A 17957-nucleotide genomic window follows, 5' to 3' on the forward strand; every position below is an offset into this window, starting at 1 on the left:
ATTTGGTGGATGGTAAGGAAACCTGGCTTGCATCATGAATAGTGGCTGAACAAAATCAGGGAAATTAAGAGGTAAATAAACTGGCAGTGTGGGAGGTATGAATAAATTTGGTCTTAAGTCTATTGAATTTCACTGATGATGCAGTTTTCAAGGAGACCTTTTTAAATGGCAGTTTGGAGGCACAGTAGTTGGCTCATAAGCATTTAGTAAATGAAATGCAATGCTGGGAAGAATCAGAACCACCCCTAGAGGATGGAATGTCTTCTGCGTAGAGGTGACAGCTAACTGGGGGAGGATGAGTTATTATTGGAAAGCAGGACAGCATCCTTTGGGCTGAGAACAGTGGTCATTTATTTAAGCTGTCTGGCTGGTGGTCCTCTTTGACATTTTTCTTATTTAGTATATGGAAAAAATATAGCACAAGACATCCACTACTGCAGGCTTAAAAGTAAGACTTTTAATTTAAAACATGAGTTGATTGTATTATTTATTTTCTTTTTTGAAAGTTGGGCTGTTTGAAATACCATCCCAGAATGAGGTGGGCAGTCTTATTTGCCCTGGTTTATGCTACCTCTAAGCCATCTTAACATTAATATTCACAAAACTGCATTGCAGTGAAATTAAACAGATCTTTACTGAATACCTCTTATGAGGAAGACGATAAAGAATAAGAGGAAAATGAGATTTTTAGTTTGTTTGGAATACAGAGTGTATGGGAAGTGTAATAGATCAGAAGTATAAAGTCTCAATGTTGTACCAAATGGGCAGCATTAAAGGTTTTGAACCATCAGTGTTTTTAGGTTTTTAAATGGTACTGGAGAGTTGTTTTTAGGAGTTGTTTTTAGTTTTTTGGATGATATAGGGGGACATATTGGTTCACTTGTTCTGTTTGATTTGCATATCTTTTGCTTTTAAATAAGTGAACAGTTTCTCAAATGGCAAATGTGTTAGTCAAAGTATACGAAGTGGCATCAGATAATATTTCGTACTGTGAAGTCTCAATTTTAGATATCACCTCACTGGAAAAATAATAGCATCAAATAAACAGTACCAGGTAATGAGAAACAGAACTCTTTATTATTGGCCAGATGGACTCAGCAAGCCTGTGTTCCTCACCTTGATCCTTATGCATAAAACAAAAGGAAGTTTTAATAACATTATTTAAAGAAAAGGAAGAAAAAATGTTTGCCATACTCCTAAGGAATGAGTCAGCTTTTACATAGTCCACTGTTTAATTCAGGGCCTTGATATATTTATCTCCTTTGTGACTTGGAAAAATAGCCCAGAGAACAATATAGATGTTATTTTTAATATTGCTTTTTCCCCCAGGAATCTAATTATGTAAGAAATTTTTTATATCAACCAACCTGTCAGGCCAGTATCAGTGTCTAACTGCTAACATCATTCGCTATATTCGGTGAACTGTCTCTCTCAGCAGCTCAAATGTCAGCTTTTATAGAGAAGAGAAAAGCTCTCTCTTGTTCTCATTCTCATTGAGGCACTCCTCCCTTCTTCTTCCTTTCCCTCTCTTCCTCTCTCTCTCTTTTTTGAACACACACACACACACGCACACACACACACACACACACACCCCAAATAGTTAAAGCCAGTGGATTGATGACTTGACCTCAGTGTGTTATCAAGACTAGTTCTGAATTACTAATGGCCAGTGTGATCCAAGTATCTCATTTGATAGAGTGATCCAGCTACTGTGGTGCTACGCTGTTGATGGATGCAAGAAGAGAGGAAATTAAAATCACTCTGTTTTTAACAGTATAGGATTGAAAGTGTGATATAGGCCCTTGTGCTTTTGATAAGGGAAATGGTTTATTCTCTAGAGTTGGTCAAAATATGATTAACACAGGTTTACCAGGATTCTCTATTAATGGAAGCATCTCTCGCTGTATGTTTCCATGTGTGTCTGTTTTTTAAATGAAATTAAATATCACAGGTCACAGGTCACATGAGGGGTCTATCTATAATGATTCTCTTTGACAAAAAATGGAATCTTGGAATACAGTGAGTTTCCTGACATTGGTGACAGCCATGTAGAATGGAGACAACAATTGATTTGGGGTCTTGTAGAAAATATTTCTTTATTGTGTGGGAATTCAACTAGATTAGAGTTTCCTAGCCCAGATTTAATGGTAAACCATGTACTTGAAAAATAAGACACGAGGGGACTGACGTATGAGCTAAAACTGTTGTCACTGAGCAAAATGAGAGATAGGGAATCAGTGTGACAGTAAAAGTTGGTTTGGTGATGGGACAATATTATATTAATAACCTTTAAGAACCCCTCTATTCATGACTTTCTGTAACTTAAACTTGAATATGCCAGTCAACTCACTGGCACTTGAAAAAATTTTTTTTTAGTCTGAGTCTCACCTGTCACCCAGGCTGGAGTGCAGTGGCATGATCACGGCTCACTGTGGCCTCAACCTCCTGAGCTGAAGCAATTCTTTCACCTCCGCCGCCAGAGTATCTGGGACCACAGGTGCACACTACCATGTTCAACTAATTTTTTTTTATTTTTGTAGAGACAGAGTCTTGCTATGTTGCCCAGGCTGGTCTCGGAAATCCTGGGCTCAAGCGATCCTCCTGCCTCAGGCTCCCAAAATGCTAGGATTACAAATGTGAGCCACTGTGCCTGGCCTAGTAGGTTCTTAACTGAATTCTAACCCCCACACCCAATTTCTAGTTTGGTAAAAACCCTTAAGAATGCAGACCAAGAAGCTGGCTGCCAAACAAGATCACAGTTGGTACAGGCTTCAGGTTAGGTGATATTGATGTCAGACAAATCCTAAATCTGTGAAAACTGCTGAAATAGGGGATCATCAGTCAGCATCACTCAGGGAGTCAGCATCACTCAGGGCACAAGTTAAGTGAGAGGGCTGATATCAAGGATTAAGAGTTAAGGCAGTGGGTATACCTCTAGCCTTCTGAGTCTAATGGAACTTCAGACAGAGACAGCCAGCACCACGGACAGCTCTTCAGAGCTGTTGGGTGAATGTAAAAACTCCTAGGGGTTTTTCCTGGAAAAATTGCTTCTACTTCTTCCTAGCTAAAGACGTCTACCGTACACAAATATCGTACTTTATGCAACCCTCACTTTTCTCATCTGCAATGTAGTAATAATAAATGTTCTATATAGTTCTCCAGGTACACATATTAAATGATAAATTGAAAGTGAAAGTATGTGTCAGTGATACAAATTTAATAACCTTTCACTTTGAATCATTGCCCTTTATCCAGCTAAGATTGTATTATGTCAAGGAAAATTGCCAGCTTCTTCTCAAAGCATGAAATAACAGTTAAATAAACTGATGGGAAAAACCGTGATATGGTAAACAGATATACATTTTATTGGTGAGAGATAGGAACTAAGATTTATTGTATACCATGTAGGTTCAGACATATGCTCTTATAATTCTTATGCCATTTAATTTTCATAACCACTCTGTGTACCTATCAAGGAATGGAGGGGTCAATCCATGTCATGCTCTTCCACTGTGCCATATTTCTCCTATTTCTGCTGATGGGATGGAATGGGTGACATCTGGTATGCAGGGCCAGAGTGATGATAGAATTCCAAGTCGTGGCTGTCCTAAGAGTGGTCTCTTCTGAGTGTTTTCCTGATGTCAGGAAGTGGGAGTGAAGGACAGATAGAGGGGGTAAGGAACACAGCTCAGGTCCCCCATCAAGGAGATATCAGAACATTCCTGGCCAGGAGATGGAGCAGGGTATCCAGGGGCCCTTTGGAATGAGGTGAACCAGGTTGTTGCTGAGTTTACTGCGGGTTGGTCATGGTAGGAATTTTCTCAAAGACCCTCAACCTAGCTGCTATTGAAGGAAATGAAAAACCATACTTTGATATCTGTGTGCGGTAACTTTATGTAATACAGTGACAGCTTAGGGAAAAGCATCTGTCTTTACAATTAGAGTATTTTAAAGGGAATGAAAAGGTCTTGTGCCATTAACATTTAGTATTTGTGTCTTTGATAAAACCAGAGTATCTTTTGTGTGATCCGTTTGTATTTAATTTGAATCATTATTTCAGAATATAATAGTGTATCTAATTTTTTTTTTTTTTTTGAGACAGAGTCTCGCTGTCGCCCAGGCTGGAGTGCAGTGGCGGGATCTCCGCTCACTGCAGGCTCCGCCCCCCGGGTTCACACCATTCTCCTGCCTCAGCCTCCCGAGTAGCTGGGAGTGCAAGCGCCTGCCACCATGCCCGGCTAATTTCTTTGTATTTTTAGTAGAGAGGGGGTTTCACCATGTTAGCCAGGGTGGTCTCGATCTCCTGACCTCGTGATCTGCCTGCCTCGGCCTCCCGAAGTTCTGGGATTACAGGCGTGAGCCACCGTGCCCGGCCCTAATTTTTTATGAACATGAGTTTTACATGGGTTAATGACTGTTTGCATTTGTTATTTGACAAATATAAAATGTGTGATAATGGAAAATGATCAAGTAGCAAAGAAATGCCTTCAACAGCTTTCTATATGTTTTGTCTTACGTACATAAGGATGTAGACAGCTTTATGAGACAAATTATACTATAAAAGTACTTTTGTCTGAAGATTAGCTGGGCTGAGACTTTTTTTCTTTTCATAACGGTTTGATAGATATTTGTGATTATCTGCGTAGCCCATTTAGGACTAGGTTGAAGAAGCAGCAATTTTCTGCATAGCTAGCATTTGAGATCCATTATCAGAGGGAAATGATTATTGTATGATGCTGTTGTCACTTAGAACTTTCAAGAGGAAAATGTTAGGATTAGGTAGTTACATAATGATTTGTTTGATAGAAGGAGCATTGAGGTTAAAATGAGAAGTTACAAATTTGAATGCTTGCTTCTATACCCACCAGATGCATAGCCTTTAGTAAGTTGTTCAGACCCTCAGAGCCACAGTTTGCTGCTATAAAAATGAGACTCTCCACCTAAGTCAGGGAATGGTTGTGAGATTACATTAGATGACATTTGTGAAAGTGCTTAAAATTTCCAACACATTTTTTAAAGAAACTGTTTATAATAATTCTCCTTTGTGGTTATTTTCTACAGAAAGTGAGTGAGAAGGTTGGAGGAGCTGAAGGAACCAAGCTAGATGATGACTTCAAAGAGATGGAAAGGGTAAGCCTTCACTATTGCCTAGTGTTCCCTTTGACATAAAAATGTCTACCATAATTAGAGGGGAAAACGGGAGAGGGCAACTGTTTTCCACTGGTCTCTGAGAATACATTTTGTTATTTAAAACTACTTTTCGTGTATATTTTAAAACATAAAATGTAAAATATTCTGTCTTCCCTTTGTACTGTCCTGAGAACAAAACCTCAGTGAAGGTGAAAGGTCACGATGCACTTTTCCTGGTGGGTTTCATCATCATTTTTAAAAAAATAAGGACAGTGTTGAGCTGATGTTTGAATTAGGGTGAGATGGGTAGAAAAGAAGCTGCAGAATGACATACCAGATGTTTTTGGGAGAGTTTAAGTCACTTTCTGGCTTTAAGGACCTTCCTTACTGGATGATTGGCCAGAAGCAGCCATGTGTAGTGGAGAGAATACAGTTTTAGAGCCTGTCCAACCTTGGCCCAAACTCCCCTTCCTACCATGTGTCGCAAAAGTCCATCTATTGATCAGAGCCTCTTTTTAAAATTTTATTATTATTATTATTACTATTTTTTGAGATGGCGTCTTGCTCTGTTGCCCAAGCTGGAGTGCAGTGGCATGATCTTGGCTCACTGCAACTTCCGCCTCCTGGGTTCAAGCTATCTCCTGCCTCAGCTCCCTGAGTATCTGGGATTACAGGCACACACCACCACATCTGGCTAATTACTGTATTTTTTGTAGAGACGGGGTTTTACCATGCTGGCCAGGCTGGTGTCGAACTCCTAACCTCAGGTGATCCGCCCGCCTCAGCCTCCCAAAGTGCTGAGGTTACAGGCATGAGCCACTGCACCCAGCAGAGCCCCTTTTTAAGTGAATGTAAAATGAAAAGACTAATACTCATTTAGGGGATTTTAGTTAAGGCTTAAAAATAATGTAGATTATTTAGCTTTCTGCTTAAAAGGTAGGTTCTCAGCACGTTCAAGTACAGGTAGAAGTGATGAACAAAACATCTCATTTTATTTTTCTTGGGACATGAGCCATATTTTCTCTTACTTTTCTTTAACGCTCTTCAGAGCAGGTGATATTTAGGCTTATGATTAAAAGTGTGTGTGTTACACTGTGCACAGAAACATTTTAGGTGTTAAGTGGGTGGTGGGTAATGGATCTGAGAGTACCAATCCTGTACTTGAACAGAAGAGGATGTTGCAAACCTATGGTACCTAGAAACCGCATTTAAGCATTGTTAAGAATATTGCTTTTGTACTTCGTTGTAACAAAGCGATTTTTTAATATTCTGATTTTGATTCTACCAGAAGTTTTTTAGGGACTGGATATTGTTTTAGTCTACATCAGATCCAACAGGCTGCCTCAGTTTTGCTGTTTTTGCTATGTTTGCCTGAAGAGTCAAACAAAAAATTCCTAGGTATACATTAGTGTAGTGTGGGAAATTAAAAAAATCCTAGGTACTTTCTACCTTGTCTTTTTTAGTTTTTCTCTTGATGAGTTTATTGATGAATTCAATAAATATTTTCTTTTTGTCTTCCATGAACCAGGAGGTAGGATATAGACAAGGTTCCTGAGTGCATGAAGTTCATAGTCTAGTGGGGAGGGCAAACTTGGGGCAAGTGATGACCAGCGTGGCAAGGGGGAAAATCAGGGAGCTACAGAAGCCCAGCACAGAGGAAACTCATCCATACTGCATTGTCAAGGAGAACCTTCCTGATAGTTAAGTGAAGATGGGGAAGACTTAGCAGAGCCTGGTAAAGGAAACAGCATGCAAGCACGCAAGAGGGAATGGTTGAATTCCTGAAAAGAAAAAAAAAAGATAAGTTGCCAAGAGGCAGGGTCTTGCGAAATCAGACTGCATAGTATTGACCCAGCTGGTCATTCTGGCTAAGTTCTTGAGATAGGCCTCACTGGTGGGTACCCACTGGTGAGGAGATTTTATACTGGAATTCTGAGTCCCAGCCTTCAGAAGTCTGGAAAACCAGACTCTTACAGCTGAGGCCTGGCACCTGCTTGCTCCAACTGGACCAAAGTCTGCATTGGTTCCTATTTCTCATCTCTTGATGGTTCTAAATACCACCTGGTCCTCAACCAAAGCTGGTAGCCACTAATATCCATAGTTCTGGAAATAGTATTTTACCATCCATCTTCTACAGCATCTGAGACTCCAGGAACTGACACACATTTCCAGAAATGTCTTGTCTTTGACTCTTCTACTGTCCATAAAATTGGAGTTCCTCACGCTTCATTTGAGCAGCCCATGGGTTAATCAGCCTCTGTCTTCACCCAATCTTGCTTGATCCCTCCTTGTCCTTTGATGCTCCTCCTTCCCCGCACCCCTGGAGAGCATTTACAGTTTGCCACGTGGCCAATGTCATGTAATTAATGAACGATTAGGCAGGTATTTAGGAATTTGGAACTAAGTACCAGGAATCAGAATTTGACACTTCCTTTTCGCATCTGCCAGGACTAAAGGGAATAAGCTAGGCAGCTCACTGTCTAAACTGAGACAAACTAACTTTCTGTTTCTTAAATGAGACTAAAAAGAACAGGAAATTTGGAGAACTGAGTAGAATTTATCACTGAACAACTAATTAGACCTTTGGAGATTTATTTTGGTGAGAAATATATGCCAGTTTTGCAAACTAATTGAAATAAAAGAGAATCCTCCAAGGATTTTACTTTAGGCAAATACCAACAGACCTTCCTCTGAGTATGAAAGTAAGGTATAAGGATTATTTCTCCTAATTTATAGAAATGTTTCTGAAACTTTTATTTCAAAATACAGATATTCCTGCAGCAAAGTAAACTTCTGATTGACTGAAGAACACACTCATGGCTCTTTACTTGGGTTTATACCTGAATAAATTGAGAGATTTAGGTTTCAGTGCAGTGTGGGAATTGTTTTACTTTTTAAAATTCTGTATATCTTTTGTTTCATCTGTGTCTCTATTGCAAATTTTGTACCCTCCACCCATGCTAAATTTACATGAATAGTGTAAGATTTCTGTGGTAATTGAAACGCACTTGCTTTGGATTTAGACTCTCAAATCTTTTCTCTCCTGTTAATTTATTATTCACACAAATGTTTGAGCTCAGTTCCCAAGCAGACAGAAGAATTGCCTTTCCATAGTTGGTTGTCTGCTCGTCAGGCATTTGGGGTAGAGAGACCTTTGCTCATCTGTATTCTCGGAGGTGCAATTAGATAACAAAATGAAATAAATTAGATGTTTGCTTCAAGCAGCATTACTGGGAGAGAGAAGTGAGTTTTCGTAGGGGTGTTTCTCTAATCAGCTGCCCCAGCCACTCTGTGGCTGAGATGCAGTAAAATCATCATGTGTGTCCCTTAGCTCTGTAGCCCTCCTCTCCCTGGGCTGATTGGATAGAATGCTGTGGCTGTGCTGTCTCTGTAGGATCCCTGCCCATCATTATTTCTCTCCTCTTAAGTGCCTTGCATGGAATTCTTTTTGTTTTCATTTTAAATGTTGTCTGTTGCTTACAAGCTTTGTTAAACACAGGCTAAATGTCTTACGCTGGTGCAACATTGGAGGATTTGTTCTTTGAAAAGCTATAGGTTTTTTTGTTAAGAGGAAATTCTGAAATTTGAAGAACCTCTGGTTCCTTCTCAAATTTTTCTTGGTTGCTGCAATGATTGTGTAGTTTTTTGTTGTGTGTACAGTTACATTTATTAATTTACTTGGAAAGTGCCTCCATGTTAAGGCGCTGTCCCTGCCTTCAAGGGGCTTCCAGTTTTGATTTTTAAAAAATAGTATGTAAATCAGTACCTTACAGAACATAGTGCTTGGTGTCCTGGGGAGGATTCCCATGGAATCTTCAGGCTGGGTATATCAGGCTTCCTAGAAGAGAGAGGGTGTCTGAGCTAAATCCTGAACATGTCTTGTGTCCCTGATTATATGGTTAATTCAGAATTCTAAGCTGAGGAATATAGTATCTCTTTTGCAGCCTGAAAATTATCCTGGGAAATAATCCCTTCTGTTGAACCCAGAAGATGTCCTAGGGATAGAAACGTGTCTATAGGCCCTTTAATAAAAATGGGATTCTTTTTAAGGAGCAGCCTTGAGTTTTAAGAAGAGCAAGTTGTTGAGAAAGAATGCCATTTCATATGAGAGTAAGAGAGGTTTATTGGCAGATTCAGGTGTGGAGAAAGTCCAGTAGGAAAATGTCCATGGTCATTATCTTCATACACTCAGTCACTGGGTGGAGACGGGTTCAGTTTTTCTATCCAGCCCAAGTGGTAGAGCTAGAATTAATGAGTAGAAACCATGGGGAGATAGATTCTGGCTCAATATAAGAAAAACTTTTGGCCGGGCACGGTGGCTCATGCTTGTAATCCCAGCACTTTGGGAGGCCGAGGCGGGCGGATCACGAGGTCAGGAGATCGAGACCACGGTGAAACCCCGTCTCTACTAAAAATACAAAAAATTAGCCGGGCGTGGTGGCGGGCGCCTGTAGTCCCAGCTACTCGGAGAGGCTGAGGCAGGAGAATGGCGTGAACCCGGGAGGCGGAGCTTGCAGCGAGCCGAGATTGCGCCACTGCACTCCAGCCTGGGTGACAGAGCAAGACTCCGTCTCAAAAAAAAAAAAAAAAAAAAAAAAAAAAAAAAAAAGAAAAACTTTTGTCTATCAAAGCTGGGTTTTTGATGTGTGTGTTTTTGTTTTGTTTGTTTGTTTGTGTGTGTTTTGCCTCAGGAATGACTGAATTCCCTATCACTGGCCACGTTTGGCCCCCTCGTTCCCACTGCCCATGTTGGAACACAGACTCACCCGCTAGTTCCCTCCCATCATGTGAGGCATACCAGTCATCTCTTGTGAGTTTTGTGGTTAGTAATTTGTTACTAATAATGTCACTTTTTAATGATGTCACTCTTACTTGGATTCCAGTGATCTCTCTCAAGTGGGGAGAGAAAGGAGTAGAGTTTCAGCTAGAATGCTCTGAGCAACACATATCCCCAAGTGCACCCATAACGTCTCCTTCGTGGTGTGATGGGAAAGGAGGAGGCATGGAGCATTGTGCTAAGACACACACCCCCTGGTGTGGGGATATAGGAAGGGCCAGAGCTCCAAACAAGATGAGCTTTAAAGACATCTTTTTCCATAGTCTGAAATTCAGTGATGACAAGCTTCCTCTGAGTTACATGTTTGCAACATAGTTCCAAGCTTATATTCATTAAAGGTAATGACCAAGAAGATTAACAACAAAAAAAAATACACTGGAGCAATCACAGCATTCTAATAACCTTGTTTATCTTTGTTTTTTAACACGTTGTTTGTCAGTTGGGCTTTCTGAATACATAAGATAATGCTTTAAATCAAAGCAGCTTGGGGACAGATGCATTAACTCTTCTGAGTCAGTAGGGGACTATTAAAAACATCACTCTTGGACCTGCCTGTATCTCACTGCCAGACAGACCTTCCCAGGACATGGTTTTCATCATGTCTCTGTGATTGTTTATTTAGCTGTTCTTGTTCAGGAGTCTCAGTACTTTAAGTGGGTGTGTATGCATTATTAATAGTTGTATTTTCTTCAGTGACAGAAAAGTTAGGAATTTGAAAATATTTTAGTTTTTCATATGCCTTTTTAATATTTCTTTTATGTTACCACTGTGAGTTACCCATTTTCAAGTGGGTATGTAATTCATCTACTTATTTATCTAGTTTATTTATTTACTTACTTACTTGGAGATTGAGGTCTCACTCTGTTGTCCAGGCTGGAGTGTAGTAGCTCAATCATAGCTCACTATCACCTCAAACTTCTGGGCTCAAGTGATTCTCCTGCCTCAGCCTCTCAAGTAGCTAGGACTACCAGCACACACCACCATGCCTGCCTAATTTTTATTATTTATTTGATATTTGAGGTCCAATTTATTTCTTTTTTTAAACTTTTATCTTAACTTCAGGGGTACATGTGCAGGTTTGTTACATAGGTAGACACGTGTTGTGGGAGTTTATTGTACAGATGATTTCATCACCCAGGTATTAAGCCTAGTACTCACTAGTTATTTTTCCTGATTGTCTCCCTCCTCCCACCCTCCACCCTCCAATAGGTCCCAGTGTGTGTTGTTCCCCTCTGTGTGTCCATGTGTTCTCATCATTTTTGTCCCACTTATAAGTGAGAACATGTGGTATTTGGTTGTCTCTTCCTGCATTAGTTTGCTAAAGATAACGGCCTCCAGGTCCATCCATGTCCCTGCAAAGAACCTGCTCTCTCTTTTTTATGGCTGCATAGTATTCCGTGGTGTATACGTACCACATTTTCTTTATCCAGTCTCTCATTGATGGGCATTTGGGTTGATTCCATGTCTTTGCTATTATGAATAGTGCTGCAGTGAACACATGTGTACATGTGTCTTTATAATAGAACAATTTATATTCCTTTGGGTGTATATCCAGTAATGGGATTGCTGGGTCAGATGGTATTTCTGTCTTTAGGACTTCAAGGAATCACCACACTGTGTTCCACAATGGTTGGACTAATTTACACTCCTACCAACAGTGTATAAGCATTCCTTTTTCTCCACAACCTTATCAGCATCTGTATTTTTTGACTTTTTATCTCATTGTGGTTTTTATTTCTGTTTCTGTAATGATCAGTGATGTTGAGTGTTTTCTCATGTTTCTTGGCCACATAAATGTCTTCTTTTGAAAAGTATTCATGTCCTTTGTCCAGTTTTTAATGGGGTTGTTTGCTTTTTTTCTTGTAAATTTGTTTAAGTTCCTTATAGATGCTGGATATTAGACCTTTGTTGGATACATAGCTTGCAAAAATTTTCTCTCATTCTATAGCTTGTCTGTTTACTCTGTTGGTAGTTTCTTTTGCTGTGCAAAAGCTCTTTGGTATAATTAGATCCCATTTGTTATTTTTTGCCTTGGTTGCAATTGCTTTTGGTGTCTTCCTCATGAAATTTTTGCCCATGCCTATGTCCTGAATGGTATTGCCTAGGTTGTCTCTCAGGGTTTTTATGATTTGGAGTTTATACATTTAAGTCTTTATTCCATCTTGAGTTAATTTTTGTATATGGTGTAAGGAAGGGGTCCAGTTTCAATCTTCTGCATATGGCTAGCCAGTTATCCTAGCACCCGTTTATTGAATAGGGAATCTTTTCCCCATTGTTTGATTTTTGTCAGATTTGTCAAAGACCAGATAACTGTAGGTGTGCAGTTTTATTTCTGAGATCTGTATTCTATTCTATTGGTTTATGTGTCTGTTTTTGTACCAGTACCATGCTGTTTTGGTTATTGTAGCCCTTTAGTATAGTTTGAAGTTGGATAGCATGATGACTCCAGCTTTGTTCTTTTTGCGTAGGATTGCCTTGGCTATTCAGGCTCTTTTCTGGTTCCATATGAATTTTAAAATAGTTTTTCCTAGTTCTGCTAAGAATCTTAATGGTAGTCTAATAGGAATAGCATTGAATTCATAAACTGCTTTGAGCAATATGGCCATTTTAATGATACTGAGTCTTCCTATCCATGAGCATGGAATGTTTTTCCATTTGTTTGTATCATCTCTGATTTCTTTCAGCAGTGTTTATAGTTATTCTTGTAAAGAACTTTTGGCCGGGTGCAGTGACTCACGCCTGTAATCGCAGCACTTTGTAAGGCTGAGGCGGGCGGATCATGAGGTCAGGAGATCGAGACCATCCTGGCTAACATGGTGAAACCCCGACTCTACTAAATATACAAAAAATTAGCTGGGTATGGTGGCAGGCGCCTGTAGTCCCAGCTACTCAGGAGGCTGAGGCAGGAGAATGGCTTGAACCCAGGAGGCGGAGCTTGCAGTGAGCCGAGATCGCGCCACTGCACTCCAGCCTGGGTGACAGAGTGAGACTCTGTCTCAAAAAAATAAAATAAATAAATAACTTTCACCTCCCTGGTTAGCTGTATTCCTAGGTATTTTATTATTTTTGTGGCAATTGTGAAGGAGATTGTTCCTGATTTGGCTCTTGGCTTGACTGTTCTTGGTGTATAGGAATGCTAGTGATTTTTGAACATTGGTTTTGTATCCTGATACTTTGCTGAAGTTCTTTATCAGCTTAAGAATCTTTTTGGCTGAGACTGGGGTTTTCTGGACATAGGGTCATGCCGTCTGCAAAATGGATAGTTTGACTTCCTCTCTTCCTACTTGGATGTGCTTTATTTCTTTCTCTTGCCTAATTGGCCTGGTGAGGACTTCCAGTACTATGTTAAATAGGAGTGGTGAGAGAGGGCATCCTTGTCTTGTGCCGGTTTTCAAGAGAAATGCTTCCAGCTTTTGCCTATTCAGTATGATGTTGGATATGGGTTTGTCATATATGGCACTTATTGTTTTGAGGTGCATTCCTTTAATACCTAGCTCATTGGGACTTTTTAACATGAATGAATGTTGAATGAATTTTATTGGAAACCTTTTGTGCATCTATTGAGATAGTCATGTGTTTTTTTTTTCTTTAGTTCTGTTTATGTGATGAATCATATTTATTGATTTGCATATGTTGAACCAACGTTGCATCCTAGGGATAAAGCCTACTTGATAATGGTGGATAAGCTTTTTGACATGCCTCTGGATTTGGTTTGCCAGCATTTTATTGAGGATTTGCATCAGTGTTCATCAAGGACCTTGGCCTAAAGTTTTCTTTTTTGTTGTATCTTTGTGGCTAATTTTAAAATCTTTTGTATAGATGGGGGTCTCACTTTTTCCCAGGCTAGTCTTGAACTCCTGGCCTTAAGCAATCCTTCTATCTTGGCCTCCCAAAGCACTGGGGTAACAGACATGAGCCACCATGGCTGACTTAATTCATTTATATATTAATGATCACTAAACTCACAAACTGTTGGTGCTCCCTTTAAGGTGTCTATGTTTTTCTTAAACTTTGCTCTGCTACAGCATCTGGTATGATGTGGTATCTAATAGTATGAAATCATATCTTTCAGTCCTTTTGTTGCTCCACAAATAACGCCACGCTGTTCACGAGTCCTTACACCTAAGTTCAGGAAACACCAACTTTTATTTTCTTCAGGGAAGAAAGGTAATATTCACTTGTCTCTGGAAGAGTAACCCCATTCTAGTCATTTCCATGCCTTATGTTCTCTAGTATCTTGTCTCTAAAGACTGAGACAGCTGGTGAAATAATCAGTATCATCTATAGATTCAGCATGGCATTAGTATTAGTGAAGCTAGCACCTAGCACAGGGATCAAGATTTTTTGTAAGTGCTTTAGGTTTTTGGGGCCAGAGGGTCTCTGAGGTCTCTTACAACTCCTTGCCAATGCTGTCGAAACACAAAAGCATCCATTGACAGCGTTTAAATGAATGAATATGGCTGTTTTCCAACAAAACTTTATCTAAGGATGCTGAAATGTGAATTTGAAATTTGAATAATTATTGTGTGCAGTAAAATAGTAGTCTCATTTCAGATTTTTTCAGCCATTTAAAGAAGTAGAAATGGGAGTTTTTATTACCTAAAAAAAGCCTGTATCTGTATATATTTACAGTTTCACTTTCTTTTTTTATTTTTATTTTTTATTATACTTTAAGTTGTAGGGTACATGTGCACAGCGTGCAGGTTTGTTACGTATGTATACATGTGCCATGTTGGTGTGCTGCACCCATTAACTGGTCATTTACATTAGGTGTATCTCCTAATGCTATCCCTCCCCCCTTCCCCCATCCCACGGCAGGCCCCCGTGTGTGATGTTCCCCTTCCTGTGTCCAAGTGTTCTCATCGTTCAATTCCTACCTATGAGTGAGAACATGTGGTGTTTAGTTTTTTGTCCTTGTGATAGTTTGCTGAGAATGATGGTTTCCAGCTTCATCCACGTCCCTACAAAGGACATGAACTCATCCTTTTTTATGGCTGCATAGTATTCCATGGTGTATTTGTGCTTTTCTTAATCCAGTCTATCATTGATGGACATTTGGGTTGGTTCCAAGTCTTTGCTATTGTGAATAGTGCCACAATAAACATATGTGTGCACATTTGTTTATAGCAGCATGATTTATAATCCTTTGGGTATATACCCTGTAATGGGATGGCTGGGTCAAATGGTATTTCTAGTTCTAGATCCCTGAGGAATCACCACACTGTCTTCCACAATGGTTGAACCACTTTACAGTCCCACCAACAGTGTAAAAGTGTTCCTATTTCTCCACATCCTCTCCAGCACCTGTTGTTTCCTGACTGTTTAATGATGGCCATTCTAACTGGTGTGAGATGGTATTTCATTGTGGTTTTAATTTGCATTTCTCTGATGGCCAGTGATGATGAACATTTTTGCATGCGTCTGTTGGCTGCATACATGTCTTCTTTTGAGAAGTGTCTGTTCGTATCGTTCGCCCCTTTTTTGAAGACTTAAATGTTAGACCTGAAACCGTAAAAACCCTAGAAGAAAACCTAGACAACACCATTCAGGACATAGGCATGGGCAAGGACTTCATGTGTAAAACACCAAAAGCAATGGCAACAAAAGCCAAAATTGACAAATGGGATCTCATTAAACTAAAGAGCTTCTGCACAGCAAAAGAAACTACCGTCAGAGTGAACAGGCAACCTACAGAATGGGAGAAAATTTTTGCAATCTATTCATCTGACAAAGGGCTAATATCCAGAATCTACAAAGAACTCAAACAAATTTACAAGAAAAAACAACCCCATCAAAAAGTGGGCGAAGGATATGAACAGTTTCACTTTCTTTATACAGCCTTCCATAATGGCTTCTCACACCAATCCCAGGCAAGGTTAGTTGAAGATGGAGGCTCAGGAGCTTATAAGATGAGAAATTCTTGTAATTTAGGATGCATCAAAACTTACTTTCAAATAGTAATTGGAAATTTTGGGCATTGAGAAAAATAACAGTTACATGTCATAAGGTCAAAGTTAAACTGTGCTGTTCTCAAATGGCAATAAGCTCAATTCTGGGAGCTTATGGGAATTGCTAGTTATAATAAATTACTTAAGCGGAAATCTTCTTTATGCTAATTTAATCAGGCCTGTTACTAAGAGAATATGTACTTGGATATTACCAGGTTAGGTATGTAAGTAACTCTCCTGGCAAGTGCATAACAAGGCACATTCAGGAGTCTCATGGGGTTATTATGGCCCTCAGCTTGTCTCTGGCTGACACAGTGTAGTTTAGCACAAGAGTCCTGGACATTATTATGGAGGACAGAGGTGGAGAGAAGTTAGAAATTAGTCAGCCTCCTACTGGCAGATGACTTTAGAATGTGACTAATCATTGGACCATTCAGTTCTTCTGGTACTTTTTTAAAGAAAGCCTCTGATTCATGGCCTTGGGAACCACTTTTCCTCTTATAACACACTTAAAGAGCTCCTTTCCCTTATCTAGGCCACAGATGTGGACATTTAATAAATTAAAGCATTAAACAGAATGCTCCCCTGGTCTCTTCCTCTTATGTCCATGAAGTCTATCAAGTAATTATCTGTAAGAATGCAGCCATGCCTGGTGCAGTGACTTATGCCTGTAATCCTAGCGCTTTGGGAGGCCAAGGTGGATGGATCACTTGAGGCCAGGAGTTCGAGACCAGCCTGACCAACATGGCAAAACCCCATCTCTACCAAAAAATACAAAAATTAGCCAGGCATGGTGGTGCGTGCTTTTAGTCCCAGCTACTTGGGAAGCTGAGGAGGGAGAATCGCTTGAACCTGGGAGGCAGAGGTTGCAGTGAGCTGAGACTGCACTACTGCACTCCAGCCTGGGGGAGAGAGTAAGACCCTGTCTCAAAAAAAAAAAAAAAAATACAGTCAGTAGCAAGGGCCTAGGAATGGATTTGCCAAAAGTGGGTCCCTTTTTAGTATAATTCCTGATAATGAAATACAAATATAACTATATTGAATAAAGTTGTTTTCAGAGGTGGTGGATTTCAAGTGAAGGTTGTTTTATGCTGTAGTCAAAAGGGTTTAGGTAGAACTTGCTCTGTAATTATGCCTGAACTAGGTAACCAAAAGTGTTGAAGGAGTCTGCCTCAATGGGCACAAAGTCGGTAAACATCTGGGTGGGATGAGCTCTTTCTTTAGATAAGTCACAAGGGACGCTGGAATAGTTTTTATTCCTACTTCTCTTTTCAGATGGAATCCTGCCCTGGGAACCAAATGTAATAATCTAATATTGGTATCCCCGGGGTCTCTGGGTCTTCCTGAGACCACTGGCTTCAGCCAAGCTAGTGGCATCTATTTATACAACATGAGTGGTTGGGCTCCCTACACAGAGCTTAAAAGGGAAGGGGGTTCTGTAGCCATAATGAGAAACTAGCTTTCACAGCCTTCCTTGCTCATCTCCCTGTGGGCCAGGTGGGATAGACACTGCAGGTACCAGCCTCTGTAGGGAAACCCGTGAAACTGAGGGCATGTGGTTCAGCAGGTCAGCATGGCAGAGCCTCCCTTCCAGAGAGGCCCAGGATGGAATAGTCTTGTGGATGAAGCTTCCACAGACTTTGAGAAGTTTCAAAACAAAAACATAATATGGGATGGCAGGTACCTTCCTGCTGATCCTGTTTTGTCGGATACTGCCAGGTCCCCAGCCCCATCTTGGGGAGGGAACAAAGCATATTCCAGCTCTAACTTGGCCTCTCTTTCGTATTGGGAGATGCCTCTGTTGCCTGTCTTTTTAGGAAGAGCTTTTGCTTTCAAGAAGTGTAGGATGGGCTGGGCGCAGTGGCTCACGCCTGTAATCCCAGCACTTTGGGAGGCCGAGGCGGGCAGATCACGAGGTCAGGAGATCGAGACCATCCTGGCTAACAGGGTGAAACCCCCATCTCTACTAAAAATACAAAAAATTAGCCGGGCGAGGTGGCAGGTGCCTGTAGTCCCAGCTACTCGGGAGGCTGAGGCAGGAG

General features: G+C 40.4%; 1 protein-coding gene across 3 annotated transcripts in view; it reads left to right on the plus strand.

Moving 5' to 3' along the window:
* SH3GL2 (SH3 domain containing GRB2 like 2, endophilin A1) overlaps positions 1-17957 on the plus strand; it is a 247339-nt gene that overhangs the window by 192586 nt on the left and 36796 nt on the right. For all 3 annotated transcript variants that reach the window (XM_030818031.1, XM_003260401.3, XM_030817961.1), the window contains exon 2: positions 5062-5130. In XM_030818031.1, coding sequence (XP_030673891.1) covers positions 5062-5130 — 69 coding nt within the window. The remainder of the gene's footprint in view (positions 1-5061; positions 5131-17957) is intronic.

Source organism: Nomascus leucogenys, chromosome 1a, assembly GCF_006542625.1.
Source record: "Nomascus leucogenys isolate Asia chromosome 1a, Asia_NLE_v1, whole genome shotgun sequence".
NCBI classification, from domain to species: domain Eukaryota; kingdom Metazoa; phylum Chordata; class Mammalia; order Primates; family Hylobatidae; genus Nomascus; species Nomascus leucogenys.